Source organism: Sciurus vulgaris (genome assembly GCF_902686455.1).
Source record: "Sciurus vulgaris genome assembly, chromosome: 8".
Taxonomy (NCBI): Eukaryota; Metazoa; Chordata; class Mammalia; order Rodentia; family Sciuridae; genus Sciurus; species Sciurus vulgaris.
Genome location: NC_136468.1, coordinates 97306222 through 97323557, shown reverse-complemented (window position 1 = coordinate 97323557; position 17336 = coordinate 97306222). Strand labels below are relative to the sequence as shown.

Genomic DNA, 17336 nt, shown 5'->3' with positions numbered 1-17336 from the left:
TCTGCAACCTAAAGGTGTGTTCTCAGTTCTCCGCTCTACGATCTGCTTCTGCCGCTTCCCTTACTCACTGCTTCTATCTGCTTGCTGCCTTTTCTTCTTCCTTTCTGCTAGTGGCTTCTCTCCACCTCTTGCTGCTAGCTGCTGCTTTCGCTGTGGCGCTCGCACCTTCCGCCTACAGCCCGCTTATATTCCCTCCAGGAGGCGGAGGGTAGGGCCATGCCTCTTATGCAAAGATTAGGCAAGACGCTAGATGTCCGAGCAGGCACCATCAGGGGTGCTCGGCTGATAAATCACCTGAGTGTGCTTATGTCAATTAACCTCCTCGCTGCCGACAACCTTTGGCTGACTGCCAGGTGCCATCCTGGCGCCGTCTGCATGGCACAGCCCCCAATAGGGCAGAATAATAAAGGACTAAGTTACAGCTGGGACAAGAAAGGCTCACATTAGGAAGAGCAGTGGAAGGGGGTGCACCTGTCCCATGCACCCACCAAAGGATGAGTTCATGCCCTCCTTACTCACTGCAGACCTGGCATTGAGCATCATGTCAGAGTTACTGGTGTTCCAAAAAGACAGATGGCACAGTGGCCAGAAGAGGACACTGGAACCAGGTGATATGGCTTGCCTCCACCCCTGTCCAGCCATGTGAACTTGGGTGCCTTTTACCTTAGATAATCATACCCATCTCCTAAGGTTATTACAAGGAAGAAAGGTGCTCATGAATGTCACTTTTCAAAAACAACACAAAAGGCAGCCACTATTATTCTGGAAGATTAGGAAGGGAAAAAGCAGTGAGCTGAGAGTGAATAGATTTGGTTCTAGACTTCTCTGCTCTTCAATTAACCACCTCGGTGTCTTCAAACAGGACATGTCACCTCTCAGGGCCACAAGTTCCCATCTATAGGGAGGATAGCACTGGAGGCTCAGAGAACTCAGTCAGCTACATAGTCCATTATATGCCCTGATTTTATTGCCTTTGGAAAGAGCAATATTCAGGATATAGGGCTCCCATCAAGGTGACTTAGAAAGTTTTTAATTATTTGACATTGAGCAAAGAGCACAGAAGTCTGGGAATGAGAGATGGCAAATAGAACAATACCAACAGTCACCTCTTCTGATGCCCAGGTTCAATCCCAATTTTTAAAATTTAATTTAACCTTCCAGTCTGCTTCACTGTGAGACTTACCAGAATAATCCTATTTCTAGATGAAATAATTACAGCTTTTTTTTTTTTGTTTAAATAAAAATGTTCAGCCCTTATCTCAAAATTTTTTTCAACTTTCTAGAAATGAGCTACCTAATGAACAACAAAAATTAGCATCTACATGATAAATGTATTAGCTGAGCTCCCTAGGGAACACAACCATCTGTGTTTAATACAAGATCATCCTTCCACATGCAGAAAGGGAGGCTTTTGAATGCTTGGTAAGTGGATTTCAAAATGGATGACTGATTCTGTGCTTAAAAATAGGGATTCAAAATAGACTGTGCTGAAATTGGTTTCCTATCACCCATCAAAACATTCCGTTTAGATTTACACAGATTAATGAGAATGTGACATAAAATCAACTTTAATCCCTTTAAGAGAAATTTGCTTCCACAGGAGATCTCACATTGGGAGGGACACCTCCCTGCCAGAAGTCAGGACAAGTTAAAGAACAGGTGCTGCCTGTGTAGGAGCCAGGGCCTCACTCCCACACTCCCTTTAAGCTTGTCCAACAGTGAGGAGGACACAGATGAGTGGATGTAAGTAATTAACTTCATAGAGGAAAGTATGAAAGAGCTTCCAGCCCCTGGAAAGGGGAGAAGCAGAGGGTCCTTTCCTGTGCCACATGTGGAGGGAGACCCCTTGGTTGATTCTTGCCCATCATTCTACCCTTCTCATCCACAGCTCTGCTGCTTGAATGGTTTGGTGCAAACAAGACAAATCTGGTTTTCTGGGAATACTAGGCATGTTAGAAATGGGAGGCAGTAACCCACGTGAAGCTGGATTCAAGACCCTGCCTCCTCACTCAAGAGCTGGGTGGCTTTGGTCAAGCTTCTCATCTCTGTGCTTCTGTTTCCTCTCCTATCAAGCAGGGATACTCCTGGTTAGCATCAAATAGTTTCAGGGGTTAAATAAAATTATACATCCTTTGCACTAAGTACGGTACTTGACCCATTAATCAAACATTCATTAATGATGTGTATTCTTAATTTTAACTTGTAGTAACTCAGAATATAGACTTTTAAACACAGGAGGCAGAGTGGCTTTTTTTTTGGAGTTACATACCAAATTCCCCATTCTGTCCTTACCATGGAATCCAAGGCTCTACCTTGCTTCTGGGTTCCCTGGACTCCCATAGAAGAGAGCAAAAAAGAAATCCCAGGAGATGTCTGTGTTGAGGCCATTATTTGCTTTATGAAAATCTGTAGTCTCAGGATCTGCCTTCTGCTTTCTGTATTTCAGAAATTATGGTCTTTCAGAATCACTTGCATTGAAATGGTCTTAATAAGATATGAGGGCTAAACACTAAGAGGCATTTCATGAAATGATAACATGAAAGTTGTTTTTTTATCCAGGACACTGTCCATTTCAGTGAGCAGCATGACAAAATGACCTTGGAATTCAACACTGGATAAAACTTGCCCAATCCCACCCCCAAAGAATAGGCATGCCTCCCCACTTGTGCCAATAGGATATTCTTTACTTGACTTCTGTGGCCCAGTCAGAAAACCTGGAACTCAATGGGATATTCAGACACAGTACCATATAAACCCTTGGGGCATCAGACTATTTCTTCCTCTATCTTTGATTGAAATTTCCTTTAAATATTTTATTAAACCTAACTGTAACTCATTTTAACAAAAAGGTAGATATAAATAAATGCATATTTTTCAAGTAAAATGCTAGTTCATTTTCAGGAAAGAGGTACTTTTCAATAAATCAAAATAATGAATAACCTCTGTTTCTCAAATGTGGAAGGACCTGTAGTGTGGATGAGAGAGACCACCGTTGAATGGAAAAGCAGGAAGACTTGATGATTTATTGAGCGCCAACCAGCCAACCCTGTGGAAGATGCTTGATGGATACTTTATATGAATTTTACTCATGCATTTATGACTTCATATGTACTTTACATGTGTTTTATTCATGAATTTATGACCATTACTTAAGAAATGAAGAGCAGGGCATTTTTATAATTTGACCAAGACCCCCAGGTAATAAGTGTTGGGACCAGATGTGTAACCCAGGTCTGTGTGATTTCAAGTATCCCAAGTAACATTTGCATGTATTCTGTGCCTCTGAATTCATGAGCTGTGAGAAGAGACAGCTGTCTCGAGGGAGAATGAGTTCTAAATTCTCTGGTTTTGAACATGCAGTGAAGTGAGAAAGATTTGAAAGGTATGCTGACCTTCATCTCTATCTATAGCTGTGTGGGTTTTTTTTTTTTTCGCCTCTCTTTTACTGAACCAACAGAGAAGTTGCACATCTCATCACCTGGAAGGTGACATTTTCCTTTGAAGGCATTGCTGAGACCTTCCCATTTTATGACTTGGAATGTTTCTATCTCAGGCAGGAAGCAGACCTTCTCCTAAACACAGTGAAACTTGGCACATTTTAGGTCAGCCTAGGATAAACATGAAATCCTAGTGAAAGCGCTCTAAGAAGGTAGTTTGGATAAACCCTCTGCCTCCTGAACATAGGACTCTAGGGGCCCTCTGGGTCAGTAGCCAGCTGCCAACTGTGAGCTCTATGTCCAAGACAAGGATGTTCTCTGCTTCCCTAGCAGAATCCATCAGGACTCGATTCTGGCTGTGCTCTGTGTCTCACAGAATGACCAGCATGTCACCCTCACCAATGGGAGCTATTGCCAGTCTCTCCTAAAGACCTGATGATGGCCAGTTACCTGTAGCTAAGTTAATTAAAGTGAAGGAAATTTTGAAATGTATTTCCTCACTATGGAATAAAGCAGATATAGAGAATTTCCATCACTGCAGAAAGTTCTGTTGGACAACGCTGCAAGAATTCTAGTTGTCAATGGTTATTAGCTCCATAATAATCTATGTGACTTTGGGGGTAGCTTTAATTATCCCTTCTTACCAAGTTTCTGAACTTTGAAACCAGTTTTTTCTTTTGATCCTTTCCATACACACACACACACACACACACAGAGGAAAAGATTGAAGTACAAAATTGTCTCCATGTTTTTGAGTTTCAGAATGAAGAGATGGCTATTAACATACTCTCGTTTGTAATTGACTAGAAGACCTCCATATTAATGCTTATTTTCTCCTTAAACACTAGTAAACAATCTTTGATAATGTTCTCATCACTTCCTACTAATTGCTTTTAGTGACGGAATCCACTCTTTCATTGCCCAGAGGGATTGAGGAACTAGTAACATCCTGCTGGGTTTTGAAAGGAAAAAGTACATTTTTCTTACCATAAAAGAAACTGCAAATCAAGCTGCTGCTGGTGGCTGACACCAAAGTTGTCTCCACCAACATGTCAGTGTGTGATCCTGGTGGTAGTTGACAGCTGGACTCTCCTGCAGCCCCACCTTCTATAGAAATGCATGGCTGAAGCTGGACTCCAGCCTTCAACCCCCATACTGGCTGATTGGATTACTAGTCGAGGCAAGCTTGTCAGCCTTGCAGCCCCTTCTTCCAGTATTCTGTCATCCATCCAAGACTTCCTGTTTGGTGAAGAGGAGCTGAACACTTCACTTATGTTGGTGATGCATTTTGGAAGATGACAGAGAAAGAGAAATTTGTATAAGATGAGAGAATTAGCCAGAGGTAGGAGGGAACCCAGGGGAGAGTGGTGTTGTATAAATCAAGAGAATTTAAACTCCTAGAAGGATATTCTGTCAATGCCATACCAGAAGGTTATGGCAGAGTTCCAGGGGGACTTTTGTGTTTCTTTTAACTAAGCGTCCATGGCAGCTTTGCAGGGAAGATGGTTGTTTGCCTGCTGGAACCCTGATAAGTAGTCACTGTTCCCTGACAGTTTATGAACACAAGAAGATATTGCACGGGAGATCCTCTCTTTCCTATTTTTCCATATACTACATCCCAAATTCCTGATTTGTCTTTATCGCTACTTCTCAGACCTGGGAAACCAGTATTTCTGCCATCTTTCTCCTAGCCACCATGAACAACTGAGGGAACTCCTTTCCCTGGAGCTTCTCTATTTTCTCTCTCATGTCTGCCATTCATTCTAATGATTTCTTGCTACACCCAGTAGAATGCTGTCTGCATAGCAGCTACACTGCAATTATTTGTTGGATGAATACATTTCTCCTGAAAGTATAAGCAGCAAAATATTTCAAAGTCTCACAAATGAATATATCTTACAAATGAATGTTGTGCAATTTACTCATATGTGTACTAAACTGTGTGTGCCAGTTAAATTTCTTTTCTCCCCTTAAAATATTCTGAGTACAAATAATCTTCTTTGATTGTTGTGCCTTATTGATTCCTTGTCTTCCAGTACCAATGCTCAACAACCCTTGAGCCCTTCCAGCTTGAGAAGAGGATTCCTAACAGAACAAACTAAGACCTTATTCAGCATAAGATCACCTTGTCTAAGTGTCATGTCTCACTGACTTCCTGCTTTCTGTTACTCTTGTCACTCACTTAGCCCAAAATCCCACCTCAGAGGTAGCAGAGGAGGGAAAGCCCCATATAGAAAATTATGGTCCTCATGGGGCATGGAGATCAGATGAAAAGTCCTTGTGGGGAGATAGCCACCACAACCTGTCATGTCAGGTCCCCAGGAGCACATTGGATGCTCAGAAAAGATGGCATCCTCCTTTGGAGTCCACAGTTTGTATTGTGAATTTCAAATCAAATTCCCAAATGTGTTCTCCTTACAGAAAACCAGTAATTGCCCATTTGCCTAATGAAAATGGCTGTCAGATACTCCAGGAATAACTTTTCTCCCTTTGAAGCACTCTCCCAGAAAAACCCCGAGCTTTGTGTATATATAATGGTGAAAACTGAGCAATTCCATATATTTTCCTAGCCATTAAATGACCCACCATTTCAAATTTTTTCCACAGAAGTCAGATTCCTTTAAATATGTGGGTTGCCATATTCTGACTACGCTCGGGAATTCTCAAGCCCTCTTTGCAGATGAGGGAGGATAGGAATCACAGAGGCCCTTAGATTTTGTGGCTCAAGTCGGTGCATTTTCCTTGATTGTGGCTTTGACTTCCATTCTTAAAACATTTTTGACTATTAGAGGAAATATCGTTAAAACATGATTTTGCAGTGAAAGTAATTCCACTTTTCTTAAAATGTAGCAGAGAGCTTTTTTGTCAGAGTGGTTTCAAAACAATTTGAATTGCAAGCACAGTAATGAGGTGACTTGATCAAAACCATAGCATTAACCGGCTGTATAAAGCTTCAAAGGTTTGTAGATAAAGGATGCCATGTGCCCTGTGGTGCTCTAACCTGTCCCCTTGGGTCTTCACTGATCAACTTAGCCAACACCAACTATGAAGCATTTATATGCCAGGCTTGCCACCCAGGGATTGGAACATTGCAATTATGAGGACAGTGGCTGTCAGCAGAGAGACCCTGACTTCTACACACCGTCAGGGCCAATTTTTCCTTCTGTTATTGTTCACAGCACACCTACTAGGGCGAGTTGCTTCCCTAACACCATGGCAGATGCAGGGAAATACTAAGCTGGTTAACATGAGGGCACCAGTAGTGCCAGTCCAATCTGTGTTCAGGTACAAAGAACATGCTGGAGCAGCTCAGAGGATGAGAGGCCCTTCTGCTGAAATGATCAAGGGGAAGCCTTCCTAGAGGAGGTGGTGTGAGCAACAGGAATGTTGCAGTTCAAGTTCCTTATCTATACATCTGTAGATCTACACAAAGTGCTCTTACCTCCTTCTCCCAGTCTCACACACCTATTCAATAATACCTTTAGGGGTTGAGGGGGTAAAATTGAGGCAATCATTTGTAAGAATAATCCTAAGGTCCAGATCATACCCATTCAGGAAGCTAAACTTAAGATATTAGGGAAGAGATCATTCAAATGATCCTTTCATGATTACTGCCACCTGTGTGTATCACTAGTCCCTAGCAATTCATTCATTGGTCTTTGTGTGCATGAACCCCGGAGGGTGGGGTTTGTTAGTTCAAGCAAGATGTGACCTCTTAGACAACTATCTCAGCAGTCTGAAACCCTCAGAGAGGAAAGTAGAAGTCAAAAAGTTTTAAGAAAGCTGTTTCTCCTTCATCTTCCTCCCCAATTTGTTGCTGTGGTGGTGCTGGCGATGGTGGTGGTACTGACTGGGAACTGAATCCAGGGCCTGACAGTGACAATGCTTTACCACTGAGCTATACCTCCAGCCCTTTTTTTTTTTTTTTTTTTTAATTTTTGAGAGAGGGTCTTACTAAATTGCCCAACCTGACCTTGAACTTGTGATCCTCCTTCCTCAACCCCCAAGTAGCTGCCATGACAGGTTCTGAGATTACAGGCCATGTCACTGCACTCAGCTCCCTATCCACTTTTGTCAGACCTAAGGAATAGTCCCCTGGGTAGTTACAGATACTGGTTAAATACCCTCTAGAAACCACCACTGCAGAAAATCTTCTGGGCTTGGAGGATTGGATAACTTTCCCAATGCTTACCAAGTACATATCAAGCAGGGCAGGCGATACAAAAATATCAAAATCAGAAGGAGGTTTTACTGCCCAGGGCACTAGAATTCATGCTTTCTCAAGACTTAAAAATCAAAGGAATTGTAACTCTTACCTGTTCCTCCAGGTTAGAGTATTAGGAAATAACTGTGCCAATATATTTTGTATACTGGAATCACTTACCTTTTTAACTTGTGTTTTTCTCCTCAGACAAGTTTTGGTATTGCCGGCTTTCTCCAAATCACAAGGTCCTACATTATGGAGACTTGGAAGAAAGCCCTCAGGGAGAAGTGCCCCACGATTCCTTGCAGGACAAATGTAAGTGACTCTCTCATGTAGGATACCTGAGTTTTGGTTGGTTGATTGTTTCTTTATCACATTTTTTTTTTTTTTTTTGCTACAAAACTATCCAAATAAACCCTTTGAACTTGCTTCATCTTTTGCATCTACAGAGTGTAAACAGAATGCTGACGTTGTTCCTGAAAGATATAAATTTGAAGCTCTGATATCTGCTTTTCATATTATTTATCCAGATGCTATTTCAGGGAGCCTAATTTTGTCAGTTGTCTTTTATTAATGACCCAAAAGAATTTCACATAACTTATGTGCTTGATCTCTACCATATTTATTCATTATGGTTTAATGTGTCCCATAATGATAATGTAGAGTCAATGGCAGACCCAAGTATGGTTGACTTGCTTCAAAGAAGTAATTCAAATTCTTTGAAAATTTATGATCAGTGACATTCTATTATTTGCTAAATATTCCTCAAGATATATATAACTTGTATTTATTTGCTTTTTTTTTTTTTGTATGTTTTCTGTTTAAACATGCATGCTTTTGAAGAGGGATTATAGGAAGGATTCTTTTAGCCCTATATCAAACCAAGTGCAAGTTCAGTGTTTAGTGCAAATTTAAACAAAGCATTACAGAAACATTAAAATACACAAGGGTGATGATTTAATTTGGAAGAGAAATGAGAAAAAGGGAGCATAGCCTTGGAGGATATACCGGTAGAAAAAGCAAACTCTTTGCAGTCAGGACACTTTTACGTAACACTTTAGAAGTCACATTAACCCTGCAGTGTTCAGATAAGCATGTCCCAGACAGACTCTTTATCCCCCCCTCCCCCAATCTCTCTCCTTCCTCTTGTCACCCCAGGGCCCATGGAAGTTGAATTTGGAATATCTTCCTTATAGCACATGGCCATCAAAGACAAAAATAAACCATGAGTGGGAAACTTCCTGACACTTTCAGACTCTGGGCTGACATCTCAGGCAGATAGCCTAGAATATTCTTTCTTCCTGCAGTTTAAAAATGGGAAATCTGAGCTTTGTAGTGTCATGTAATTATTTTCCTTCCATGGGACCACATCATTGCCACTCTAAAGCAGGAAGAAAGAAATCTGAAATCTACTGCAGAGTCTGGGGCTATATCTCTGCATACCTGTCTAGGGGGTCCTGGGTTTCTGCCTACAGATGAGGACCTTTGATCAGAGTTCAAAAATCCAGGCTGGTGGTTCTCTAAGTGTGGGAACTTCTTAGCAATACAAATTCTTAGACCCACACCCCCAGACCTGCTGAATCAGAAACTCTGGGGTGGGGTCTGGCAAATTCTGTTTAAACAGACCCTCCAGGTAATTAATGCCAACACAGGTTTGAGAACTGCTGAGCTAGATATTTTCCAATACTCCACATAGTGAGTCCCCAAATCTGGCTTTCACCAATATGTAATTTTTTTTTAAATAAATGGATAGTGTGTTGCCAACTTTTTATTTGGGGAAAAATGAATGTTAAAAATTAAAATCTAACTAAAGTTTCATATCACAATTTTTGTCACCAAAAAAGGATGCTTGATCACAACAAAAAAAAGAAGGACCTAATCTTGGAATAAAAGACAGTCCCTTCTGCTGAATACATTAATTTTATGAAAATGAATGTCCTAATTTTCCCCCACTTACTATTAATTGATGAAAACTCAGTGGTGAAAGCCAGGGACCATCCAGGGCTAGTACTTCGGAATCACTGCTCATCAGTGGTTCGATAAAGAGTTAGAGGTTATTAGAGGTCAGAGCAACCAGCGGCCCTCTAGGAGGATTCCCCACCGGCAGTTTTCACCTGTCCAAAATACTGAAAAAATTATCTGGACATAAAAGCCAGTTTATTTCACTCCTTCCATGTGGCCCAGTGAATCAGCTCTTCCACTCAGGGAGCATGTTATATATCCCCATAATTATAGAGATAAAATTCACTTCTCAACCTAAAAGTAGTCATGTGAGTGGCAGGTTTGCCACTGTCAGGTGCAGCACACCCATTCCAGCTGGCCAGTTGCTCAGGCAATTGGCAACCCTGCTCCTGAAGCAGGTTCTCAGGTATGAACAACACTGAAGCCCTATGTGCTGGCACTACCTGGGTTTGCACACAAGCTGATGCCCTTCCACTTTACTTAAGGCCTTACCTCCAAGAACCCAGGGTGGAAGTGACTAGCTGGGAGCCAGGAGTGCCGATGGCAGGAAGAACCACCCTGCCAGGGTGATTGCAGAGGAGCAAGGTCTGAGCTACCAATCTCCACACAGCTTTTGGTAGTGGCCATGGAATGATGCTGGTTCTGGGAGGTTTCATCAGTCCCTCCTAGCAAAACTCCTGTCCCTTGTCCCTTCCTTTTCTCTGCTACCTTTGAAATCCAGAAATGTGAAATTTCAAAGCCTGCTCCGCAAACACTTCATCCATTGCAAGATAGGTTGAGAATGAGAAGTTGTGAGGGACTGTGCATGTGGGAGTGTGTGTGTGTGTGTGTGTGTGTGTTGGTGAGATTTTATCTGTGTACACCTGTTTCCCTGATCTGGGTTACTGAACTTTGCTGCTTCAAGCATGCATATTTTATTTAAAAAATAAATATAACTAAAAAATTTACACCAAAAGTTACAAATCACAGTTTTCTTCACAAAACAAAGGACGCTTTGTTACAAAATAGTAGGTAAGAAGGACCTAATCTTAGAATAAAGAACAGTCCCTTCTGATGAATAAATTAGCCTTATGAAAACACACACCAGTGTCCTGGTTTGCATTTCACTCCAATTCTGCATTCTGCCTGGAGCAAAATAGCTACTCTCTTGGAGCCCTTAAAAGTCAGAAAACTTATTCCACTAGGAGAATGAGACTTTCCTTTAATTAATGTTAAGTGCCATTGCTCTTGCCACGTACAATTGCCCTCTCTTAAAACCAAGGGGAAAATTGTCTTCTGCCCCTTGAGTTAATCAGGGCTGAATATTGAGATATTGATGAATCCAATAGTGTAATTGAATCCTCTTAATTCAGCTAGCACTAGCAAAGATTGAGGGCCTGTCCTTGGCTGTCTTCTTCCCAAAAGGTTTGGGAAATCTCTCTTTTCATAGCTTTTTGTTTGCCAGGAAATATGCCTCTTGCAAATCCATATGTTCTTATATCCCTCTTGTCCTTCCCCCCTCCCCAGGGGGCAGGATTTATAGGATGTCATCATCAACACTAGACACGGGGTTCTATTGCTTCTCAGCCATGCCCCAGGCCCCTCACAGCCTCCTTTTGAAAGAATCTAGGCCAACACTCCTCATTCCCACATCAAAGGGACAGGCAGACAAGCACAGGCTGATGCCCTCCCAGAAGGAGATTAAGCCTGTCATGGTGGGTGAGGACAGTGCTGACAGGACCAGGCAAAGTGGTACATTTGGGTCATGGAAGCACCGTGAAGGATTTGGGTCCCTCCATCTACAGAGAGAATGAACTTTGATTACTGATAATGGGAATAATCTCAAATGACCTTTGTTAAGTGCATATAATATGCCAGGCACTGTGCTGAGAGCTTTACATAAATTTTCTTCTACACACAAAAAAGTAGATATTACCACCCTTATTTTTCTTCATCTTGGTTAAAGATCACAAGATTAATCATGCTAAGTGAAATAAGCCAATTCCAAAAAACCAAAGGCCAAACGTTTTCCCTGATAAGTAGATGATGATATATAATGGGGGTGGGGAAGTGGGGATGAGAGAAGAATGGAGGAACTTTAGATTATGTAGAGGGAAATGAGAGGGAGGGGCTATGAAAAATGGTGGAATGAGACAGACATCACTACCCTATGTACATGTATGATTACACGAATGGAATGAATCTTCATCTTGTACAACCATAGAAATGAAATGAAGTACCCCATTTGTGTACAATGAATCAAAATGCAGCCTGTAAAAACTTAAAAGATAAATAAAAAATAAATAGTAAGGCAAAGATCCAAATGCAACCATCCAACATCATGGTCCAGATTATTTCCCCATACTCTCTACTGACTAGATTAAAAGTCATCCTTGATCTTGGCTCCAGAGTTAGGAGTTAATTCTCAGAGCAACCCTAAGATAGATAATGCTGTAGGTTCACCTTGTAAATGAGGAAGCTGAGGCTTTGAGGACTTTAGCCCAAAGTGATAGAACAGTAAAAAAAATCTAGAATTCAAACCCTGGGTTTCTGAAAACCCAGGGCACAGCTCTTCCCATCATCCTAAGCTGTTGGCCAGCCTACCAGGTTGGAGAGACCAGATTCTACACTCAGCTCTCCTGAGTCATCCTGCCCCTTCTCTGTTTCTCCACCCAGGGGAGCTTCTCCTATGGAGCTATGTACTGAAGCAAGTATTCAAGACTTACCGACTACTTGGGGACAGTTTTACCTTGCTCCATTCCCAGTAGTAAAAACTGAAATTCTGTCGATCATGCTGGCCACATTTACTTTTTTTCTGTGATATTTTTTTCTTCAATCACAATTAAAGTTTCTTCCACAGATACTAGCGAAGAGTTTCCTAAACATGTCTGAAGTGACATCTACATTTGGGGCAGTGCTCCAAATGATTTGGGGTACTGGCATCTTCTAACCGTAGTAAGAAATCACGGCTTAACACAGGAGCATGGAGCACTAAGCCCAGCTCTGTCTTCCACTAGGTGTGTGACATTATATAAGTGATTTCCTCTCTTGAAACCTCAGTCTTCCCTTCTGTAAGACGGGAATGTTGAATTAAGATCATCTCAATCCAACTTGAACTGAATAATTCTAAGCAATGAGGCCATGTCCCAGAGGCTAAGAGTAGGGTGGTGCTCCTTTCAGTGGTGACCCTCCTGGTTCTCTTATCTCTGGGCCCCACCTCTTCATTTTGCTCCAACATAAAAAGATCTGATCAAAACACTGGCGTGGCTTTGAAGTCATCAAGATTCAAGAAGCATGAGGCTGACCCTTCTGTTTCTGCCCCTAGGAATAGTGAGGATGGCATTTTCACACCTTCCTAGGCTTAATCTTCTGGTGTCTGGAGAAAAATCATGCAAAAGGCAAAGCTACTTTGCATTTAAAGAAGTTTGTATTTTCTTTTGTGAGTTTCATAATCCTATGAGTGAGAAAGCAATTTATCTCCCTAACAAGGGACAATACATATTTTAAAAGATAAAATAGTGTGCTGCCACAAAACCCACTGGAGAAGTAGCTTTTCTTCCCTGAAGTCTTTCCATTAGAGAAGAACTGACTCCGTTTTAAACTTGTCCCATTCCATACAATGAGTTTTCAAACCAACAGGTAACTTACTATTTGTAGATCATAGATCCTTTCTGTAATTCATTGACCATGTAACGTATTATACAAAGACTTTCTACAATGTACTTGTAATCCAAACTTCATATGAATCTTGAGGTTTATTGAATTGGTGTGCTAGTCATATTGAAAATTCACTTCACGGTGCCCATTGAAAATTTAATCAACTTCCCAAAGTATCTGAATCTGCCCTCTTTAGAGTATTGATTAGGCAGCCAGATCAGCTACTTAGAGCAATAAAGTTGATTCTTCATTACGAAAATGGATTTGAGGAGAACTGAAGTCAGTATTTATGGTTAAATGTAGGTTCAGGAACCACAGACCATCTATGGCAAGATGCTAGTCCAAAGGTGTCCAGGCAGGGAGATAGAACAGGCATCTGAAGTAAAGGGTTGTAATAGTCTGGACAGACTGTACAGTCACATTGTGCTGTAGGAACAAACTATCCCCAAATCTCAGTCGCTTATACCCAACAAAAGTTTGTTTCTCACTCATGTTATCTAACTTGCATGGGATGGTCACTCAGGAACACAAGCCAATGCTTGCTTTGCCATCCATAGCTGCACCATTTGGGATAGAACATGTGCTCCTTCAGTTTCTGGACTGGGGAAGACTGAATAGAGAGTGTGACCTTTTTACTGGCTCAATCTAGAAAAGAAGCACTTCCTTTTACATTTCATTGGCCAAAGCTAGTCACATGACCCCACCTAACAATAAAGACTATTGGGAAATGTAGTCTTTCAGGTAGCCAAAAGAAGCAGAAAGGCAGATATAAGAGAGCAAATAATGTCTACCAAAAGGGTCTAGAATCAGGACTGCAAGATGGAGGAACACATGAGATGGGTAGCCTCCAGAGAATCCTGGAAGGGCTTCTACAACCCCAGTCCTCTTACAGTTAGAGAGAGCTCAAGGGCTGTCAGCAGGTTTAATTTTACTCAGAATACATAAGCCTTCCTGTTTAGTTGTTTCAACATTCTGTTGTGTTCTTTAATTTTATATTTATCTATCAACTTTACAGCCAGTTTTCTGAATAAAATTATGTAATCTTTAACTGTGAAATCTCTCGTTCTCTTCATGATTTGAAGGAGTGTAAGGAATGGATTATTCAGAGATCCTAAATTACCACCTTTTGTAAAGCCAAGCTAGTCTGCATGTACCCATAGATTCACAGTCTCGTGGAACTGAAGGATAAGGGATTGAAGAGGGAGGGATGACTTTGCATTTTTACCTTAAGATTTCAAACCATCCTACTACTATCTCCTCTTGGTTGATCTTAACAAAAGTTTTTAATGCCAGAACTTTTTCACATCTTTTCTTATCATCCTCCAACTCCTAAGACATGAGATAACATCATCTTATCTGACAGCATTATTTTCAGAATTCCCTATTAGAAATTAAGTTTTCCTTGAAGTTTAATTTCATTGTCTGTAAAAGTAGGGATAATCTAATCTACCTCACAGAATTATCCCAAGAAATAATGAGATGGTAGAGGGAGAAACTGGGAATGAGAGTTTAGAATGGTTGGGAGTCAGATAAGTTTGTTAAAATAGGGCTGCTTTCCCTCTTTATCCAAAACTTAGGGACTACATAGGTGCAGATGCTACATAAAGAGATACTGACATGGAGAAAGCACTTGGCATTGTCCCTGGCACACAGAAGCCCTCTGTAGGGACTGTAGTCATCCACTGATGCCTTGATATCACTGTTATCTATTGCTGCTTCTAATGCCATCACTTCAACACTTCTAGGATGGGATTTTTTTTTTTTTTTACCAGAATATAAGAATGCATTTTAGTCTCTAGTCCTGGGACCCCACCTGACTTCTCTTTTTTCACCACTCTTTTCTATTTTTGCCATCGTTTTTGGGAATGGCAAACATGGAAGCAGACTCAGTGCTTAGTCCTGCTTCTTTATTGATGTTGAAGCTTTCAATGGTGGTCATTACTTTCATTTTCTTTTATGAATTGCAGTGCCAGTGGCAGATATCAAAGCTGTGGTGACGGGAAAGGACTGCCCTCACATGAAAGAGAAAGGTGCCCTTAAACAAAACAAGGTATGATTTCCAAATTATTGCAAATAGCTCTGTCTACACAGTGCAGTCAGTGACTGTGATAGTCTCAGCCCTCCTTTATAGCAGTGTGTGTGTGTGTGTGTGTGTGTGTGTGTGTGATGTAGGGCCACATGTCTTAGTTCTCCTTTTTCCTTTCCTGATTCATTTTGTATCTCTTACCCTTATTCCTTCTCTCCCCCAGCACTTTTATAATGCCCACCGTCTCTTCCATTCTCTCACTTCCCATCTACTTCCAACCCTTGGAATTGTCCTGGCTCTTCTCATCTGTCCTGTCTTCAGCCTCCTCCGCGCATCCCCATCCATTCTGTGGGCCTCTCCTAAAGTTTTGTTTGTGTTCTTTCTCCCTCCCTTCCCCACTTGCCTCCACAGGAACCTTGCTGGGGGTGGGGGCAGTCAATGGGACCTGGAAAAGGCAGAGCCCGGCTAATTCAAAGAATTACAGAAAACTATAAGGACTTGATATCATTCAGCATTGTGGAAAATGGTCTGGAAAAATCTCGAACCCAGATTAAAGGAGGAAAATTTGTATATTGCTAAAACTGGCTTCCCATTGCACATTTCTGGCCACCCCACCCCCTAGTCTGCTAACCAGTCCTCATTCCATTACAGAAGGTACACGAGGGGCCATTGTTTGGAAAGACAGAATAATTTTCTTTGTTCCCAGTTTGGATGGATTTACCCTCAAAGGGGTCATCAAGGAGCAAATTCTTTGCTTATTCTTTTTGATATCTTGTGATATATATATATATATATATATATATATATATTATATAATAGGTGAACAAAAGTATCTGGATTTATCTAGCTGCTCTAGACACACTGGTGTCAAAAATGTCATATGGATCAATAGGTTGCTTCTTTATTTTCAGCATTGGTATCTAAGAAGAAAATAGAATTACATACATTCCATTTATCAATCAGAATTAAAATACATAGTCCCTGTTCTGTAATTTCAAATGTCAGATAAAGGAGAATCCAGGTCTTTGTGAGATGCCCTTATCTATACTTAAGAAAAACAAAACTACAATGGAATTATTGTTCAGTTTGATAGAAGGGTAGAAATGCAGCCAGGGAAACTGTTTGCTTCTCATGTTCCATGTGTAACTCGTCTCAAGTTGATGTGCATTCCTTCTTTGGCAAGCCCATCAGAATTATTATATAATGAACTTAAATGGCAAGCATAATGATGCAAGGGTCTCAGAGGCCAGGGTCTGCAAATTATCAGTTATATAGCACGCATTGGGATTCCCATGTCTCTGTTCATGATGTGAGACAACAGGGAGTGTGCAGTTCATCAGATTCCAAGAAGCGTCCTTACCTGTACGGCAAGTCCTTGCTTTCATGATTTGTGGCACTGCCTTCCTGTACACCAGTAGGGATTACCATATGCTGTGCACATCAGGTGTTCCTTCCACAATCTCAGAGAGCACTGGCTCTGCTCAGCTCCAGTCAAGTGACCCTGGTTATACAACATTTGAAGCTGAGCAGAAAACTAGAGGAAACCAGCAGCAATGGGAGTCTAACCCACAGAAGGCCAGGAGGATTACAACTGGCAGTGAAGCAGGCTGCCAAGACTCAAGCATGCTGAAAAGAGACAAAGAATTAAGTAAAATAAATCAGAGACACTTCCTGCTTCATCCCCAACATGTAAAGAGCTTGAGAATTGTCACTTCCATCCTTACAGTAAAAAAAAAAAAAAAACAAACTAAAAAAAAAGTTGAGCAAAATGGAAATCAACAGCCTTTCTTGAACTTGTCAGAGGGCTGAAGATGCAGGCAAACCATCACCCTGAAATGTGAAGTCCGGGTCATTGAGAGAGTCACAACCATGATATGCTTATCTGGAACAAAACCCACTGGAGCCCTAAACTGTAGGAACACTCATGATACTTCAGATGAATTTCTTCAGCTGAGTGTAAACTTGTGTTGAGAAAAAGAAACTCCTGGAGGTTTTAGTTGGGTGAGTGGGGGACATACTTTCATGGATTTCAGAAACCATTTCAGAAGGTTCTCACAGTGAAGATTTGAGA

At 41.3% G+C, this 17336-nt stretch overlaps 1 protein-coding gene across 6 annotated transcripts in view; it reads left to right on the top strand.

The window, feature by feature from the left end:
- Positions 1 to 17336, top strand: part of ELMO1 (engulfment and cell motility 1) — a 565675-nt gene that overhangs the window by 532690 nt on the left and 15649 nt on the right. For all 6 annotated transcript variants that reach the window (XM_079151165.1, XM_079151164.1, XM_079151167.1 and 3 more), the window contains 2 exons: positions 7849 to 7956; positions 15207 to 15289. In XM_079151165.1, coding sequence (XP_079007291.1) covers positions 7849 to 7956; positions 15207 to 15289 — 191 coding nt within the window. The remainder of the gene's footprint in view (positions 1 to 7848; positions 7957 to 15206; positions 15290 to 17336) is intronic.